The sequence below is a fragment of the Loxodonta africana genome, chromosome Y (genome assembly GCF_030014295.1).
Source record: "Loxodonta africana isolate mLoxAfr1 chromosome Y, mLoxAfr1.hap2, whole genome shotgun sequence".
Taxonomy (NCBI): Eukaryota; Metazoa; Chordata; class Mammalia; order Proboscidea; family Elephantidae; genus Loxodonta; species Loxodonta africana.
In genome coordinates this window covers 22,006,362-22,026,508 of record NC_087370.1, presented here as the reverse complement: position 1 = coordinate 22,026,508, position 20,147 = coordinate 22,006,362, and the positions used below count along the sequence as shown (strand labels likewise).

General features: G+C 41.0%; 1 protein-coding gene across 1 annotated transcript in view; it reads right to left on the bottom strand.

Annotated features, from left to right (window-relative positions):
- The window catches only part of LOC104846955 (zinc finger protein 420-like), a 55,979-nt gene that overhangs the window by 13,161 nt on the left and 22,671 nt on the right, over positions 1-20,147 (bottom strand). Inside the window, exons 6-8 of the mRNA XM_064278775.1 lie at positions 18,851-18,911; positions 18,090-18,335; positions 16,729-18,016 (exon numbers count right to left, since the gene is read on the bottom strand). Of these exons, the coding sequence (XP_064134845.1) occupies positions 16,729-18,016; positions 18,090-18,335; positions 18,851-18,911 (1,595 nt within the window). The remainder of the gene's footprint in view (positions 1-16,728; positions 18,017-18,089; positions 18,336-18,850; positions 18,912-20,147) is intronic.

Genomic DNA, 20,147 nt, shown 5'->3' with positions numbered 1-20,147 from the left:
TGTATGCATATGAGGTGAGTGAAAATACTATTGGTTGGGTCAGGTGCACCTTATTTCTCAAAGTGATATTTCTGCTTTTAACAGTTTAAACTGGTCTTTTGCAATAGTTTTGCCCAATTCATCATTTGATTTCTTGACTGCTGCTTCCATGGGTAAAAGTTTCTGTAAAAAATAGCTCTAAGAAACTCAATAGGAGGATGCTCTTTAGTAGCAATTACAGAGGGGCAAATCAATACCATAGACATACCATTTCACTTCCACTAGGATAGCTAAATTTAAAAAATCAGGAAAAAAAAACAAGTTAGGATGTAGGGAAATTGGAAACACCTATTGCTAGTCGGAATGCAAAATGGTAAAGCCCTCCAGCAAAACTGTAGTGGTTCCTCAAAACTAAAAATAGAACTTCCATGTGACCAAGCAACTCCACTCCTACTTACATAACCAAAAGACTTGCAAGCAGAGGCTCAGAGACTTGTACATCCATGTTCATTGCAGCACTGTTCACAATAGCCAAAAAGTAGAAGCAACATAAATGCCCATCTACATTTGAACGGATAAACAAAATGTAGAAGAAATGAACTATCAGTACACATGCTACAATACAGATGGAGCTGGGAGACATTCTGCTGAGTGAAATAAGTCAATCGCAGAAGGACAAATACTGTACGACTTGACTGATGTAAAAATGCAAACCCAAATCCACCGCCATCCAGTCGATTCTGACTCATGGGCAATCCTATAGGACAGAATAGAACTGCCCTATAGGGCTCTAAAGCTGTAATATTTACGGAAGCAGACCGTTACATCTTTCTCCTGTGGAGTGACTGGTGAGTTCAAACCGCCAACCTTTCAATTAGCAGTCGAGTGCTTAACCACTCCGATACCAGGGCTCCGTAAAAAGACAAGAAAAGCAAATGTGTGGAGAAGAAATTTCATTAGTGGTTATTGAGGTGAGAGGGAAAGGAAAACGAAAATGAGATGGGGTTAAAGGTGATAGAAATACCACATTGATTAAGGGCAGTGTTGCATGGCCGATTATTCTAATAACTACCGGTAAGTTGGAACCTGTAAAAAGTTGAATTAGCAAAATTTGTGTAATATATTCACAACACTAACAACAACAACAAAAGTTCTTGCTGAGGCTGCTTAAATCTCATGAGATTTAGAGGTTTATGACCATGGATTCATGAGACATCCCAGTTAATTGGCCTAATGACACGTTTGGTGCTTCTGTTCTACCTTCTAGTTTGTTGTGTAGTGCCAGGTGTCTTAAAAGCTTACAAGCTGCCATCCAAGATACACAGGTGGACTCTGTTCACCTGGAGCAACAGAAGAAGGAGAGTCAAGAATAGGAGGAAGATATGGAATACGTGGCTACTTGGCTCCATGAACAACTGCCTTCTTTGCCATGTGATCAAAAGAACTGGATTGTGCCTGGCTACAATTACTGAACGTTTTGATCAAAGATTTTATAAAAGAATCCTGATGAAAAGGGGGAAAATGCAGCACAGAATTTTTTAAAATTCATGGACTCCAGACTTTCTGGAGCCAGGAACGTTGGATAAACCCCTGAAACTCTTCCCCTGAGATAATCTTTAAACCTTAAACCAGTAAGAATTCCCTGAAGTCTTCTTAAAACCAAACGATGTTTAGCTTAACTACTGAAAAATGTCTGCATTGAACATTATAAACTTTTAAAAACTGTAAGGTATCAAATTGACAGCAACAACTCCAAAGATTTGACAGGAATCTCAGGAGTCAGTGAATTTATGTTAATAGGGGAAGAACAGCTTAGAAAAGGATGATGAGAATGGTTGCACACCTTGAAGAATATCATCTGTCACTAAATTGTACATATGGAAACTGTTGGATTGGTGTATGGTTTGCTGTGCATATTCTCAACAAAAACAAAAAATTTAGAAAAAAAATTTTAGATTCAACAAAAGATATATAAGAAAGACTGTTTAAAAGATTTATTGAATGTGTTATCAGTTACATGAAATGTGTTGTCAAATCAGAAGTGTCAAATTTTCTTTGGGTTAAAAATTTATGTGTCAGCGTGCCTGATACTAGACAACAAGCACATGATACTGTCATAATTTTATTTTTTAATTAGTCATTATTTCTTTTGAATCTAGCATCATCTGAGGCAATGTTTTTAATGGGGCATTCCCATCATTTACCTATGGAGTTTTTTTTTAATTACTGTTCAGATGTTTAGAGACTTAACCCAAAACACCAAAACCAAATCTGTTGCTGTCTAGTCAATTTGAGTAGAACTACCCCATAGGGATTCCAAGGAGTTGCTGGTGGATTTGAATCACCAACCTTTGGTTTAGCAGCAGAGCTGATAACAACTGTGCCACCAGGGCTCCAAAAACTTGATGATCTTGTTATATTTGGGGTATCCTGTATTCTTACACAAATAACGAGGGGCTCCTGTTTTTCGTTGCCAACTGCACCTTCCCCCCACAAGGCATTTTCATAAGTGCCGCTATACCAATTTTTTTCATGTTGCTGTAATAAAAACTAGCATACAGCGCTTAACAAAATACTTCATGGGAAAAGGCACGGCTGCAAAACAAAAATAGAAGGTACATATTGTTTGTGTAAAAATATGGTACCCTGACTATATAGTATTACATCTCAAGATTACTATGTGTTGTATCCAAAGTTCTTTGAAGATAAGGTTAGTTATTGTTTAGAAATTTTTTTCAATTTACTTCATTTGACTTTGCATTACTTTTGTAATTAGTTTCCATCAGATCTTCCACTTTTATGAATTATTATAAGTTAACCGTGGCGTTTGAAAGTTTTGTCATTTGCATATAAGTTTTTATTTTGCTGCCTCACTGAAAATCCTTGATCAAAATAGTCCTACAAAAGATGGACTACATTGGACTTATGAAAAAAGGTGTGATATTTTGAAGATGGAATACACTAGGCTGAATGAAGATTTCCAGAACTCTCATGTAGAAGTTGATGGGTATACAGACTGTTCCTGACCCAGGATCCTGTGGAACTGAAATTAACTACATAGGACTGAGTGGACTAAAAGATTACTATGATTACACTTACTAGATCAGAGTCAAGCTTCACAACAAAAGAGGGCAGAAGAACATCATAAACTTACTAGTCTGTGAGGCCAGCTCACAAATCAAGCTTCTACCCTTAAACAACATAAGAGAAAACAAATAGGGATTCCAGTTTCTTAAAAGGTATACAGCATTTCTTTGGTAAGATCAAGTCAATTCCACAAAAACACAGGTTTTAGATAAAACTGATTAACTTGCCAGAGTCTCACATGGAGGTATATCAGACCCTCTGACAAAAACTGATCACCAAAAAAGTGCCCCACAGAGGAAAATAGACAATGCAAATGGGAACTCATTTTCCCAAAGTGATCACTGAAATTCCGAAATTATAGCGTTTTGGAACATGAACCCCAAACCAGTGCCCAGTAGAGGGAGCCCCAGGCTCACCTGTTGTCTTACTCATCTAGTGCTGTTATATCAGAAATTCCCCAAGTGGATGGCTTTAACAGCTCTTTTCACTTTCTTCTGAGTCCTCACCACAATTGTCTTTGATGTCCAGAATTCCACCAACACTCTCTTCAAGGCAATCTACGCTTCTACTCTTAGGCACTTTAAAACTCGTCCAGCCTCTATCCATTCCCAGTTGAAAAACAGCTTCCACATATTAGGTATCTGTCAAAGCAGCACGCCACCACCCCACTGCTACTGTCAAATTCTTAGTTACCTAGTGCTGCTATAACAGGAATACCACAGGTGGATGGCTTTAATAAACAGAAATTTGTTCTCTCACTGTCTAGAATACTGCAAGTCCAAATTAAGGGTGCCATCTCCAGGGGAAGGCTTTCTCTCTTTTAGCTCTTGGGGAAAGTCCTTGTCTACAGTCTTCCCCTGGTTAAGGAATTTCTCTGCACAGGTTTGCAAGACAATTTTTTCTGAGAATGTACAGGTTAGGTACACTGTTTGTATCCAGGGACCCTGGGGAAAAGCTGACAACATTCTTTCTTAGCTTGGTTACAAAGAGAAACATTTCTTTAGATACCAGATTAAGCCTGTCGGAAAATTAACTGTTGTCTGGTAAAAGTGGAAATAACAAAATGGAATCATGAGGCCGAGGCTCGAGCTAGCCTTTTTAGATACACCGAACGCTTCTATTTTGAAAGCTCTTACACAGAGGGAAAGGAAAATCAAAGAAGTATCCACATTGTTAGATTACGTGTCTATCATGGCACAGAGAATTGGATTACTGATCTGTGGACGTCGAGTGGATTGCAACTCATAAGGACTCTATAGGACAGAGTAGGATTGCCCCATAGGGTTTCCAAGGCTATAGTTTTTACAGAAGCAGACTGCCACATCTTCCTTCCGCAGAGCAGCTGGTGGGTTTCAAACGCCTATCTTTCGTTAGGAGCTGAACACGTAGCCACTGTGCTAACAGGGCTCCTTTTTCATTATTGAAAAGATGAAAATAAACACATTTAGATATCCTTGGGTCAAATTCTACTCCACCGAAACTACAATTTAGAGGCTTCCTGACATAAACAACTTGGTTATTTAAAAATGAGAGGTGGCAAACTACAGAATGTGTATCTTTTCATGATTAGAGAGCCAACTCACATGATAAGGAAAACAGTTGATGAACTGTTGTAGATGGAAGAAAGGAGAATTCTCTGACTAAACCTCTGTGTTGCACATCCCTTCTTTTGCCTGTTAATTTTTTAACTCCCAGCGAATCAACAGTTCTATCCAAGGACTTTTCTGACTTGGACATGCCCACCCACCCTCACGTCTTGGCGATTCTTGGAATTTGGGATTTTAGAGATGTAAAGACCCCACATCCAGCCTAGTCTCTTATCCAGGTGGGTGAGGGGTAGAATGCAGATTCATAGGCCCTTCAGATGTCAACATAGCAAGGTTATGTAAATTTTTGTATGAGCGACTTATCTGATTTGTAAACTTAAAAAAAAAATTTTTTTTACGTAAAGCGCAATAAAAATAAAAAATGATGAAGAAGGAAGTGGTTTGTGAGAGATATTTACAACGTTAAAAAATGAAGTAGATGCTGAATCAGCTTAAATCTGTTCAGATTTGTTTACTCGGTTTGGAGGTTTAGGATCATGGTTTCATGGGATATTCTGATTAAGTGGCCTAATCACATGTTTAGTACTTATACCTTCTAGTTAGTTGTGTAGTGCCTGGGGTCTTAAACACTTACAAGGAGCCATGAAAGACATAACAGTCGGTCTGTATTCACCGGCAGCAACAGAGGAAAAACTTGAGTCAGGAATATAAAGAACATATGGAAAGTGTAGATAATTGTCTCCATGAAAAACTGCTTCCAATACCATGAGACCAGAAGAACTGGGTGGTACCTGAGTACCATTACTGAACATTTTGATCAAAGGCTCTGTAGAAGAATCCTCATAAAAAGGGATAAAATATAGATAAGAATTTCAAATTCTCATGGACTCCAACTTCCTGAATCCATGAAGGTTGAATGAACCCCTGAAAATATTGCCCTGAGATAAACATTAAACCTTAAACCAAAAATATCCCCTGAAGTCTTCTTAAACCTAAACAATTGTTTAACTCGTCAAAAATGCCTGCCTTGAGCATCGGGCCCTTTCAGGAACTATCTATGTGGGATCAAACTGACAACAGCAGCAGGAAAGATTAGATAAGAAACTTAGGGAGCAATGAATTTATGTTAATGGGGGAAGAAGAACTCAGAAAAGGAGGACGAGAAGGGTGACACAACTTGAAGAATGCAATCAATATCACTAAATGGTACATGTAGAAACTGTTGAATTGCTGTATGTTTTGCTGTGTATATTCTCAACAACAACAAAATAAATACAATTCGGAGAAGGTCCTTATCTCTTCCCGAGGTGCTCCCGAGTGTTCTTCATGTGGCTTGTCAACTCTCTTCCTCCATCTCAGTTTCTCTGGCTTACTTGTTGGGTCTCTTTTATATCTCAAAAGACATTGACTCCAGACACAGCCAGCACTAATCCTGTCTCATTAGCATAACACAGGCAACCCATTCCCAAATGGGAATATGACCACAGATATATAGGGCAGGATTTATGACAATACTTTTGGGAGACACAATTCAGTCTGTAACATTCCACGTTTTGGCCGCCAAATTGAATATATCTGCCACATGCAAAACCCATTCACCCCATCACATCATTCCAAAAGTCTTAAATCAATTCTAAGTTCAAAATCTCATCTTCCAAGTCATCTAAATCAAATACAGGTGAGACTTTAGGCATATTCCATCCTCGGACAAAATTCCTCTTCATCTGTGAACCTGTGAAATCTAGGTTACAAATTATCTGTTTCCAAAGTACAATAGTAGAACAGAAACAATGTTGACATTTCTATCACAAGAGGGGCAAATTAGAGGGAAAGAAGGGATAAGGGGCACCAAGTAAGTCCAAAACCCAGCACCCCAACATATATTATCACTCAAGGCTTCAAAATAATCCTCTGGTCTCTGAGAACATCCAGGCAATAACCCTGCATTCCAGAGTCTAGGTGTTGACCATGATCTTCGGATTCTGGGTGTAAGCCCCTGAATCCTGAGCTTGATCTTGGCCTTTGAAGCCCACTGAGATGGCAACACTGCTCCCTTGCCTTGGGCGGCCCCATTCTTCTAATCCCTCTGGCAGCCCCACCACCTCAAACCCAACAAGCCCTGTTCTTTTTTGTATGCGTGCTTTAGTTGAAAATTTACAGCTCAAGTTAGTTTCTAATACAAAAGTTTATACACATATTTTTATGTGACCCTAGTTGCTATCCCTGTAATGTGACCACACATTTCTCCCTTCCACCCCAGATTTTCCGTGTCCATTCAACTAGCTCCTATCCCTTTTGCTGTCTCATCTCGCCTCTGGACAGGAGCTGCCCATTTAGTCTTGAGTATCTGCTTGAACTAAGAAGCACACTCTTCATGAGTATCATTTTATGTGTTATAGTGCAGTCTATTCTATGTCTCAAGAGTTGGCTTTGGGAATGGTTTTAGTTCTGGGTGAACAGAGAGTCCGGGGGTCATGTTTTCGGGGGTTCCTCCAGTCTCAGTCAGACCACTAAGTCTGGTTTTTTACTAGAATTTGAGTTCTGCACCGCGCTTTTCTCCTGCTCTGTCAGTGGTCCCTATTGTGTTCCCTGTTAGGGCAGTCATTGGTGGTAGCTGTGCACCATCTAGTTCTTCTGGTCTCAGGGTGATGGACCCTCTGGTTTATGTGGACCTTTCTGTCTCAGCACTACACAGTCATTCAAAACCCTTGGCTTGTCAGCATGCTGGGTGCTCTTCCTGACCCTTTGACTGTGCTGGTACTTTCTGTGCAGTCATTGAAATCCCACGCTATTTCTGTGAGCTCACCAAAGTCCTCAAGCTTGCCTACTCCAACACCTTCATCAGCAAACTTGTGTTATATATTGTGACAGACGTCATGGTTTTTCTTCCTCTTGCTCGGATCCTTTTCATATATGCAGAAACTGCGTATTATATACTGAGCATCTCAAGAAAGGAAGGGAAGTGCCTTAGTTACCTAGAGCTGCTGTAACAGAAATACCAGAAGTGGCTGGCTTTAACAAATTAATTTTCTCACAGTTTAGGAGGCTAGAAGCCTAAATTCAGGGTGCTGCCTCTAGGGAAATAGTTTCTCTTTCCGTGGGTTCCGGGGAAAGTCCGTGTCTCAGGTCGTGTTTCTCTGTTCCCTGATGATCTTCACGTGATCTGGCATGTCTTTCCCTCGATCTCTGCATGTTTGTTAGGTTGCTTGCTTAAAATTTCTCTTTTTATATCTCAAAACAGATTTCTGAGATTACAAAAATGATCCATAATATCTTCACTAACACTGTCTCATTAATATGAGAAAACCCACTCCCAGACTGAATTATAACCACAGGGATAGGGTTTAGGATTTACAACACAGATTTCTGGGCGACACAATTCAATACATAACATTTCACTTTTGATCCCTCCAAATGCGTGTCTTCACCGCATGCAAAAAACATTCACGTCACACCATCCTCAATGTCTTAAATCAACTCCAAGCCCAAAATCTCATCTTCTGAATCCTGAAAATCAAAGATGTGTCAAAATTCCTTTGCATCTGTAAACCTGTGAAACCTAGACTACAAGTCATCTGTTTCCAAAGTACAATGGTGGAATAGGCACAAGGTAAATATTTCCATTACAGATTGGAGAAATCGGAGGGAAAGAAGGGATAATAGGCACCAACCAAGTCCAAAACCCAGCAGAACAAATTTCATTATTTCTAAAGGCTTGAAAATAATGCTCTGTTCCCTGAGAGCATCTGGGCAATGTTCCCACCCTCCAGAGCGTGGGTGTTGGCCATGCTTTCTGGATTCTGGTTGGAGGTCTCTCGGCTTGGGGTTTCACACCTAACTTCCAAGGCCACTGGGTTGGCTACTCTGCTCCCTTGGCTTTAGGTAGCCCTATCCTCCTAGTCCACCTGAGCGGCGACTATTTCCCCTCGACCCTGGCAGACACCATTCTCCTGCCCCTTGAGCATGGCAACCCCACTCCCTCAGCTTTGAGCAGCAGACCAATCCTCTTGACACAACTGAATGGCAGCCCCACATGTCAAAACCGAGATGCTGGAGATTTAAGTCTTTGAAACCTAGGAGGGTGTGTCTGCACCCTTTGAAACCCAGGAGTTCTTGGCTCCACCCTTTGACAATCAGTCAGCCCTGGTTCTGCTATTCCTTCCAACTTTTCTGCTGATCTCAGAGCAGCTGCAGGGATTATTCTTCTTTTGGAGGACAACAGATGTAGCTCCTCTGCCCACTTTCTTGCCTGTAGAATTCCAAGAGGCAGAGGGCTTTCCTTTTGCAGCCACGTCCTTGACAAACATTCTAGGACACGTGTCCTTAGTTTGTTCAACAGAATTTTCCAAACCTTTAAGTTCTGTTTTCATGTTGCACAGTTCACTTTTAAGTCCATCTCTTTCCTCTTGCATTTTACTATTAGCAGTAAGAAGAAACCATGTGACCTCTTTAAGACCTTGCTGAGAAATCCCCTCACCCTTCTATCCCAGGTCATCAGTTACAAGGTCTGCCTCCCACAGAACATTTGGACATAATTCAGGCAAGCTCCTTGACGTTGCCTAAAAAGAATTAGTCCTCCTCCATCGTCCAATCACATGTTCACCTTTTAAAGCACTAGCAGAAGCACATTTAATGTCCACATGTCTAGCAACATTCTGTTGATGGCACCATATGTATTCTCTAAAATGATGGAGAATTTTCTATGGCTCACCTCACTTCTTTCTGAGCCCTCACCAGAATTGCTTCTGATGTCCATAGCTCTACCGACCTTCTCTTGAAGACCATCTAGGCTTTGACTATTATGCACATTAAAACTCTTCCAGGCTTTTCCTATTACCCAATTCGAAAACCACTTCCACATTTTAGATATTTTTTAGAGCAGCATCCCACTGTCCCATAACAAATTCTTAGTGGTCTAGTGTTGATATAACAGAAATAACACAAGTGGGTGGCCGTAACAAACAAAGCTATTTTCGCAACAGTTTAGGGAGCTGGAAGTTCAAATTCAGGACACCAGCTCTAGGGAAGACTTCCTTTCTCTGTGGCCTCTGAGGGAAGGTCCTTGTCTCTTCTCAGCTTCTGATCTCTGTTTCTTGGTTATCTTCATGTGGTGTGGCATCTGTCTTCCCCCAGCTCTGCTCGCCTGCTTGCTCAATCTAATTATTTTGCATCTCGAAAGAGACTGACTTAAGACATACCTTACACTGATATTGCCTCATTAACATAACCAAGAAACCCCACTCCCAAATAGCACTATATCCACAAGTATAGGGATTAAGGTTTATAACACATCCTTTGGGGGGATACAAATTCGATCCGTAACAGGAAGTATAAAACATTTTCTCCTGTGGGTCTCACCTCTCGTTTGTCTCCTTGTTCTACGAAGCCTGCCTGCTTATGTCAGTGTGTCACTTCTGCAGGGGTGTTTGCCGTTCTGTACACAGTGGTCGCTTCCATGACAAAGCCCTTCATCTACAACTTGGTGAACAAAGGCGTAAAGGGAACCCTGCAGACATTTCTCTACAGTGAGAGTTCCTGCCAGAGACACGGCCAATGTCCTGTGCTGGACACATGTGTCCATGGGTGATGGAACAGAGCAGTTAATAGTGTGAACTGTTAGGTTTTCCTTTCCTGGCTTAAAAATCTTGATGCCACCTTAATAGAAGGTGGTTTTGAGAAATATGCTTAGCTCCCCTGTGCCTCAGTTTCCTCATCTGGGAAAGAGAGGCTATGACAAAGTGTGCCACATGTGGTTGATATCAGGATTAAATGAGCTAATATGGTAAATCACCAGCACAAGAAATACCACGTGAAGTTCCAAGTAGATGTTGGCTATTGTTATGTAAAAGGGAAGTTTTGATGTGTCCCTGGATTTTGTCCCATACTGTTAGGCCAGTTTTTGGCCACGTGCAACGGCTTCCACCAGGGCTGCATACCCCAGGATGCATGTAGGATGTTCAGCAGCCTCCTTGGCCTCTAAAACACTAGAGTGTATTAGCACGTGCCTCCCTCGCAGTGTTTCCAGATATTGCCACATATCCTGAGGTGGAAAATGATCCCCAGTTGAGAATCACTGGTGTAGGGGGAGTGTCTCCAAAACAGAAAGAAAACATTTCATAAGGCTATAAAGAAATAAATGGGGACTATATACTTGTCCCATCTGGGAATCTTGGGAAATATGATTAGGGACTGGACTTGTGTTAAAATAGTAGCAGGAATGGAGACTTCCAATTTTCCTAGATTCGTACTTTCTACAATTCACTTCCCTTTTTTTTTTTTTATGGTGCCTTTCTAATCTTTGGCTGAAGAGTGAACCTGAGGAGTGACTTCAGTACTGAGTTAAAAGGCTGTCTGGGGGCCATACTCTCAGGGTTTCTCAGTCTCTGTCAGACCAGTAAGTCTGGTTTTCTCTTGTGAGTTTGGATTTTGTTCTACTTTTTCCTCCAGTTCTGTCTGGGATCCTCTATTGTGATCCCTGTCAGAGCAGTCGGTGTTGAAAGCAGGGCACCATCTGGTTGTGCTGGACTATCTGGTGGAGGCTGTGGTAGTTATTCATTAGTGCTTTGAACTAATCTTTACCTTGTGTCTGTGGTGTTCTTCATTATTCTTTGCTCCAGACAAGGTGAGAAAAGTGGAGCATCTTAGATGGCCACTCACGAGGTTTTAAGACCCCAGATGCTACTCAACAAAGTAGGATGCAGAACATTTTCGTTTTAAAGTGTGTTATGCCAATTGAGCTAAATATTAATGAGTCTGTGGTCCCTAGCCCTCAGTCCGGTAATTCGGTCCCTCAGGGAATTTGGATTTGTCTATGAAGTTTCCATGACCTTGGCTTGATCAAGTTCTGCTGACTTCCCCAGTATTCCCTAGTGCCTTAGCCTTCATCAAAGCTACCTCTTAACTATTCACTAGTGTTTTTCTCTCCTTCCTCGCCCTTTCCTTGTAACCATCAGAGATCGTTTCTGTGTTTAAAACTTCCTATGAGTTTTTGTAATAGTGGTCTTGTACAGTATTCATCCTTTTGTGATTGACCCATTTCACTCATTATAATGCCCTCCCAACTCATCCGTATTGTGACATGTTTCGCAGATTCATCATTCTTCATTATTTTTGCATAGTATTCCATTGTGTTCAGGTACCATAGGTTGTTTACCCATTGTCATGGGTTGAATTGCATCCCCCCCCGAAATATCTCTCAATTTCGATAGGTCATCATTCCCTTGTATGATTGTCTACCATTTTATCTTCTGATTTCTCTAGGTGTTGTAAATCCTATCACTATGATGTATGAAGCTGAATTAGCGGCAGTTACATTGATGAGGTCTACAAGCCTAGGTAGTGTCTTAAGGCGATCTCTTCTGAGATATAAAAGAGAGAAACCATCAGAGAGAGATGGGGATCTCATATCGCCAAGAAAGCAGTGCCAGCAGCAGTGTGTGTCCTTTGGACCTGAGGTTCCTGCACTGGGATGCTCCCAGACCAAGGCAAGACTGATGACAACACAGAGAGAAAGTCTTCCCTTGGAGATGACAGTGCCTTGAATTCAGACTTCTAGCCTTCTGGACTGTGAGAGAATAAAATTTCTCTGTGTTAAAACCATCCACTTGTGGCATTTCTCTTATAGCAGCACTAGATGACTAAGACATCCATTCACCTGTCGATGGGCACTTAGGTTATTTCCATCTTTTTGCTATTGTAGACAATGCTGCAGTGAACATGGGTATGGGTATGTCTATTTGTGTGATGGCTCTTATTTCTCTAGGGTATATTCCTAGGAGTGGTATTGCTGAATCCTACGGCATTTCTATTTCTAGCTTTTTATGGAAGCACCAAATCGTTTTCCAAAATGGTTGTACCCCTTTACATTCTCACCAGCAGTGCATAAGAGTTCGAATCTCCCTTGTCTTAGTCATCCAGTGCTGCTATAACAGAGATACCACAAGTGGATGGCTTTAACAAAGAGAAATTTATTTCTTCACAGTAAAGTAGGCTGAAAGTCCAAATTTGAGACGTCGGCTCCAGGGAAAGGCTTTTACTGTCAGCCTTCTCCTCAATCTGTCCCAGCTTTGGAAGCCTCTCTGAGCAGGGACCCTGGGTCCAAAGGACACGCTCTGCTCCCGGCAGTGCTTTCCGGTATGAGGTTCCCCTGTCTCTCTGCTCACTTCTTTTTCCTTTTATCTCTCATGAAAGGTGGTGCATGCCACACCCCAGGGAAACTCCCTTTTCACTGGATCAGGGAGGTGACCTGGTAAGGGTGTTACATCCCACGCTAATCCTCTTTAACATAAAACTACAATCACAAAATGGAGGACAACCACAGAATACTGGGAATCATGACTTAACCAAGTTAATACATTTCCGGGGGGACATAATTCAACCCATGACATCCCTGCAACCTCTCCAGCATTGATTTTTGGGTTTTTGTTGTTGTTGTTCTTACGTGCCAATAATGTTGGGGTGAGAAGGTAGCTCATAGTTTTCCTTAACTTAATGTGGTTTAGGTGAAAGTTTACACATCAAGTCAGTCTCTCATACAAAAAGCTGTGCAGACCTTGCTATGCAGTCCTAGCTGTGCTCCCCTTAACGAGACAGCACATTCCTCCTCTCCACCCTGCATTCCCCGTGTCCATTCAGCCAGCTCCTGTCCCCCTCTTCCTTCTCATCTCGCCACCACACAGGAGTTGCCCACATAATCCTATGTGTCTGCTTGAGCCATGAAGTTCACTCCTCAGCAGCATCATTGTCTTATAGTCCAGGCCAATCGCTGTGTGTAGAGTTGGTTTCTTGAATGGTTCCAATCTTGGGCTATCAAGGGTTCGGGGACCTTGGCTGTCAGGGTCGCTCGGTCTCAGGCAGACCATTAAGCCTGGGCTTTTTATGAGATTTGAAGATCTGCATCCCACTATTGTCCTGTTCCATCAGGTATTCTCTGTTGTGTTCTCCCAGGGCAATGATCACCAGCAGCTGGGCACCATCTAGTTCTTTGAGTCTCAGGCTGGTGGAGTCTCTGGTTTATGTGGCCCCGTTTCTTGGGCTCGTATTTCTCTTGAGTCTTTGGTGTTCTTCATTCTCCTTTGCTCCAGGTGGGTTCAGACCAATTGATGCATCTTAGATGGCCGCTTCCTAGCGTTTAAAACCCCAGCGGCCTCTCACCAAAGTGGAATGCAGACTGGTTTCTTAATACATTTTGTTATGCCAGTTGACCGACATGTCCCTTGCAACCATTGTCTCCAGACACCTGTCCTTACTACTCTGGCCTTTGAAGCTTTTGGTTGTATTGAGGAAATTCCTTTTGCTTTACTTCAGTTGTACTTCCCGTCGTCTACATTTTTGTCTGCTATCTAGTTAGTGAATATCCCTCTCTCCCTGCCTCGCTGTAGTTTTCATTTGCATTTCTTTAATGGCTACTGATGGTGAGTGAGCATTTTCTCAATCCTCTGTTAGCTGCCCCACATTACCGTTATTAATGAAATTCTGCAGCTTTGGAAGTTATCAGAAATGAAATGGAACTCGTAAAGATCAATATCCTAGGTTTTACTGAGCTGAAATGGACTGGTATGGGACACATCAGACATTCGTATTACCAACTATGCCAGGAATGACAAATTGAAGAGGAATGGAATTGCATTCATGATCAAAAAGAACATTTGAAGATCCTGAATTACAACACTGTCAATGACACCATAATATCCATATGCCTACAAGGAAGAACAGTTAATACAAATATTATTCAAATTTATGCATCAACAACTTATGCCACTGATGAAGAAATTGAATATTTATTCAACCACAAAGAGAAATGAAGTTCTGGTATTATATGCAAGGTGATCGATGAACCTTGAACACATATTACGAGGAGTGAAATAAGCCAGACACTAAAGGACGAATTTCATACAATTCCGTTTATGTGAAATGTCCAGAACTGGCAAAGGCAGAGAGAACAGTTTATTCTTAGTTACCAGGCGCTGGAGGGAGTAGAAATGGGGACTTATTGCTTGTTGGGTACAGAGTTTCTCTTTGGGGTGATGAAAAAAAACTTTTCTTATTCTTTAGGTGAAACATTACACCTTAAGTTAGTTTCTTATTAAGAAATTTACATAGATATTGTTTTGTGGCATTAGTTGGAATCCCCTGGGTTCCCTGTGTCCATTTGACCAATTTCCCTGTCCCTTCCTGCCTTCTCATCCTGCTTTTGGGCAGGAGCTACCTATTTGGTCTTATAAATCTAATTGAACTAAGAAGCACATTCCTCATGCTTATTACTTCCGGTTTTACACTCCTGTCTAATCTTTGTCTGATGAGTGGGCTTGGAGAATGGTTTCAGTTAGCAGTTTGCAGTGTGTCTGGGGGCCAAGGTCTCGGGGGCTCCTCCAGTCTCTATCAGACCATGAAATCTGCTCAAACATGAATCTGAGCTCTGTTCTACATTTTTATCCCATTTTGTCCGAGACTCTGTGTTGTGTTCCCTGGTAGGACACTCATTGCTGGCAGCCAGGCACCATCTAGCTGTTCTGGTCTCAGGCTGGTGCAGTCTCTGGTTCATGTACTCCTTCAGTACCTTGGGCTAATATTTTCTCTGTGTGTTTGGTTTTCTTCATTCTCCTTTGTTCCAAATGGGATGGGATGAAGAAGTTTTGAATGAGGGTTGATGGTTGCACAACATTGTGAATGTAACTAATGCATTTGTACACTTCAGATGGTTAAAATGGCAAAATTTATTTTTTACATGCATTTTACAATAGTTTTTAAATTCACTTATAAGAAACAAAAACAAATGATGTCTACTTAGTTCATACGAAAAAGATATAAGAAACTTCAATAGATTCTGCAGCCCCTGTTATAAAAACAAAACAAAAATGGGATGCCATATTTTTCATAGTTTTGAAATTGACTTTGTTTTCAGAGACATGAGGATTTACTGAAAAATTGTGCATCAAGTACAGACTCCCCATGCATCCCACCTACACCCAGTGTTTCTCCTATTGTTAACATGTTGCATTCCTGTGGTGTGGGATACGTTTGTAACAACGGGCACATCAATAGTGAGACGTGGTTTTCAACTAAAATACATAGACTTCATCAGGGTTCACTCTTTGTGTTTATACTCCTAAAGGTTTTGACAAATGCATACTGTCATCAGTCCATCATTACATTTCCTACAGAATAGTTACACAGTTGTAAAAATTCCCTGGGCTCCACCTATTCGTTCCTCCTCCCTCTCCCCAAACCCGTGGCAATCAATGATCTTTGTACTGCCTCTACACTTCATATTTTTCCAGAATGCCATAGGCTTGGGATCACACAGGATGTAGCTTTTCTAGACCGGCTTCTTTCACTTAGTGTGGATTTGAGATTCTTCCATAACTTTTCCTACCTTGATAGCTTAATTATTTTCATCACTGAATAATACACCATTGAATGGATGTCTCACTATTTGTTTACCCATTTACCTATTCAAGGACATTTTGGGTGCTTTTAATTATTGTAATTATGTAGAAAGCTGCTATAAACATTTGTGAGCAGGTTTTTATATGGATATATGTTTTTAACTCATGTGGGTAAATACCTAGGAGTGTTACTGCTAGATCAGAATGGGAGGACTGTGTTTAGATTTTGAAGGAACTGTCAGCTTATATTCCAAAGTGGAATTCCCATGGAATACAATTTTTTTCAAAAAACACTCTTAAACCAAATACAAGAAGAGTGTATTTCATTGTATACAAAATAACATCCATAAAAGTATTAACAAATGTAAAACCACATTTCCTCCTGGCTATTCCCTACAGGCTTATTTGTTATAGTCAAGGACTTTCCGAAAGGTAAAATTTAGCTTGGACTGAGAAAGTAACAAACACCGACGAGGACAAGCCCATAGTGAAAATGAAACTTTCATAGGCACAAAGGAATTCGAATGACCCCTTCTTGGAGGTAGTACTGCTTTGTTACACACTGAGAAACTTTGCTCTTTTATCACTGACTTTCAGAAATTTGCTGTTTGAAATTATAGAATTAAGGATGAAACACCCCCTTTTTGACAGAGTAGTCTCTCCACAGTGAGATCTTATATGTGATGTGAGGTGTGATGAACAGGGAAAGGCTTTCTCACGCTCCTTACATTCCTAAGTCCTCCACTATGAGTTTTTATATGTCTTGTGAGAGAAGAGCAAGTTAGAAAGGCCTTCCCACATTCTTCACATTCATATGGCCTCTCTCCAGTATGAATTCTTCTATGTGTCATGAGGCCTGAGGACTGCCTAAAGGTTTTCCCACATTGCTTACATTCATAAGGCTTCTCTCCACTGTGAATTGTTATATGTGTGGTGAGGTTTGAGAGCTGACGAAAGGCTTTCCCACATTCCTTACATTCATAAGGCCTCTGCCCATTGTGAGTTCTTATATGGTTAGTGAGGTTTCCTGAGTGACTAAAGGCTTTCCCACATTCCTCACATTCATAAGGCCTCTCTCCACTGTGAGTTCGCATATGCAAGGTGAGGTGTGAGGGATCTGTAAAGGCTTTCCCACATTCCTTACATTCATATGGCCTCTCTCCAGTATGAATTCTTCTATGTGTCATGAGGCCTGAGGACTGCCTAAAGGCTTTCCCACATTGCTTACATTCATAAGGCTTCTCTCCACTGTGAGTTCTTATATGTGTAGTGAGGTTTGAGAGCTGACGATAGGCTTTCCCACATTCCTTACATTCATAAGGCCTCTGCCCATTGTGAGTTCTTATATGGTTAGTGAGGTTTCCTGAGTGACTAAAGGCTTTCCCACATTCCTTACATTCATATGGCCGCTCTCCAGTATGAATTCTTCTATGTGTCATGAGGCCTGAGGACTTGCTAAAGGCTTTTCCACATTGCTTACATTCATAAGGCTTCTCTCCACTGTGAATTTTTATATGTGTAGTGAGGGTTGAGAGCAGACTAAAGGCTTTCCCACATTCCTTACATTCATAAGGCCTCTGCCCAGTGTGAGTTCTTATATGCTTAGTGAGGTTTCCTGACTGACTAAAGGCTTTCCCACATTCCTCACATTCATAAGGTCTCTCTCCACTGTGAGTTCGCATATGCGAGGTGAGGTGTGAGGGATCTGTAAAGGCTTTCCCACATTCCTTACATTCATATGGCCTCTCTCCAGTATGAATTCTTCTATGTGTCATGAGGCCTGAGGACTGCCTAAAGGCTTTCCCACATTGCTTACATTCATAAGGCTTCTCTCCACTGTGAGTTCTTATATGTGAAGTGAAGTTAGAAGAATACCTAAATGTTTTCCCACATTCCTTACATTCGTAAGGCCTCTGTCCATTGTGAGTGCTTATATGTGTAATAAGGGATGAAGCCTGACTAAAGGCTTTCGCACATTCTGTACATTTATATGGCTTGTCTCCACTGTGAGTTTTTCTATCATTAGTGAGATGTGAGGAACACTTAAAGGCTTTTCCATATTCCTTACATTCATAAGGTCTTTATGTACAATATCCTTCTATGTACAATGAGGTTTGAGGATTGCCTAAAGTCTTTCCCGCATTCATTACATTCATAAGGCCTCTCTCCAGTGTGAGTTGTTATATGTGTAGTGAGGTATGAGGGCAAACCAAAGGCTTTCCCATGTTCCTTACATTCATAAGGCCTCTCTTCACTGTGAGTGCCTAAATGTGCAGTGAGGGCTGAGGAAAAATTAAAGGCTTTCCTAAATTCCCTACATTCATAGGGCTTATCTCTGTTATAGAAAAGGAGGGATAAAGGGTCACTAGAAGAACTTTCTTTACATTCACCGTTGTGACCTCTCACATGTGTCCAAAAGGACGAGAAACTACAGAAATCTTTCCCATACTCATTACATTTATACTGATTGTCACTAGTGAGTGTTGTCACAGGATTCTTAAGAGTTGAGATACAAATGAAATCCTTGCCACATACCTCACACTTATGGGGTTTCTTGCCACTAAGAGGTCTCATAGGAGTGGTACCACCACAGGCTTCTCTACACGCAATAAACTGACAGGCATGGTGGTTATGTGATGAGGGATCCATGATGGCTTTTTCACAGTCAGAGCATTCAAAAGGATTTACTTCTGGAGGATTTCTTTTCTGCACGGTAAGATTTGGAATCCGCCTGAAGGTTTTCCCACACGGATTGTCTCCATTTTTTTCACGGAGGTTTTCTACTGTATGAATTCTGTTAAAAACAGGCAACATGTTGTTGGAAATCAATTATTTCCACTTCACCATTACCTAACAAAGCGAACATGCAGTTTTTCGCTTGACTTCTCTCCTGTTTCATACTTCAAATCATCTAGCAGAAATAGTACCATAATCGTCACTGCTTTTCTAAAATATGAGGCTTTCTGATCATTGTGTTTAAGTGAAATATGTTTCAAATACTCAATGTCTGACACACATTTATGAAAAGGTTGTGAAAATTCTCTGAACACGTAAGTTTTCAGCAAGGTATATACATACACAATATACGTACACATATATATATATTTATATATGTATAAGCACATATCAGGGCTTCAAACTGGTTTGTATTGCTTCAACAATTGCCCACGTAAATAACGGCAGTGTTCGCGTTGGATATCTGTTGCCCATCGGATTTCAACCTGTGTTGGGAACAAACCACAGAGCCCTGAACAAAGATGGCAGCCAATCTCACAGCTTTCAATGTGCGTCGCTGCCCACAGTACTGTCAATAATCTGATCTGCATGAATTCGAAAAAGTGTCAGGAACCTGCTGCAGAACACTCAATAACAGGACTGTGACAAGCAACACACATTCAAAGCAGTGTAGTGGGACATCGTCTTTGTGCAGGGCACTGCCAACTATTCTCTGCTCACGTCAAAATCCAACAGGCTATGCAATGTGTACACCATCCTTCTTTATGTTTGCAATTACTGAACTGTTCTGAAACAGTTGGAAGCCTTGGTATATACACATCAACATATGAATGTGTATTTGAACGTCATCACAACTTAGGATTTTCTCCAGAAGCACCGTTTTCTCTTGTTGGAATGACACTCACCTCAAGCGACTCTCTTGGTTTTTATGATCATCTTTCTTACTGTGTGATTCAGAGGATTCTCCTAACATGGAGGACCAGGTGTTATTTTTTATGTATCCCACCATTATATCTTTGCTGGGTAACTTTTCTCCATCCTTAAGGTTTCCAAAGTCTGACCCAATAATTCAAGTTGAGGTTCGCAATATGAAACAAATGGAAAGAAATTATTTGGGGAAAAAAGACCACTGTTAATAAAGACGTAGCCACATTACACTGTTTCAGCACTTTACCAATGGTTTAGAAGCAGTTTACTAGGACATACTTCTATGAACTTTGACAGTGACGGAGACATGAACAAGCGTAGTTAGAGCTAAGTAGAAATATACTGGACACGATATACATGTAACATTAAAAGAGGAAAAGGATCCGAATAACTGCAGCTGTGAAAGGATTGCTAAAGTCAGAAAAGGAAGCTCAGGTTTCTGTGAAGTTGTCTCTCTGGGAAAACAAATGTGTAGAGCTGACAT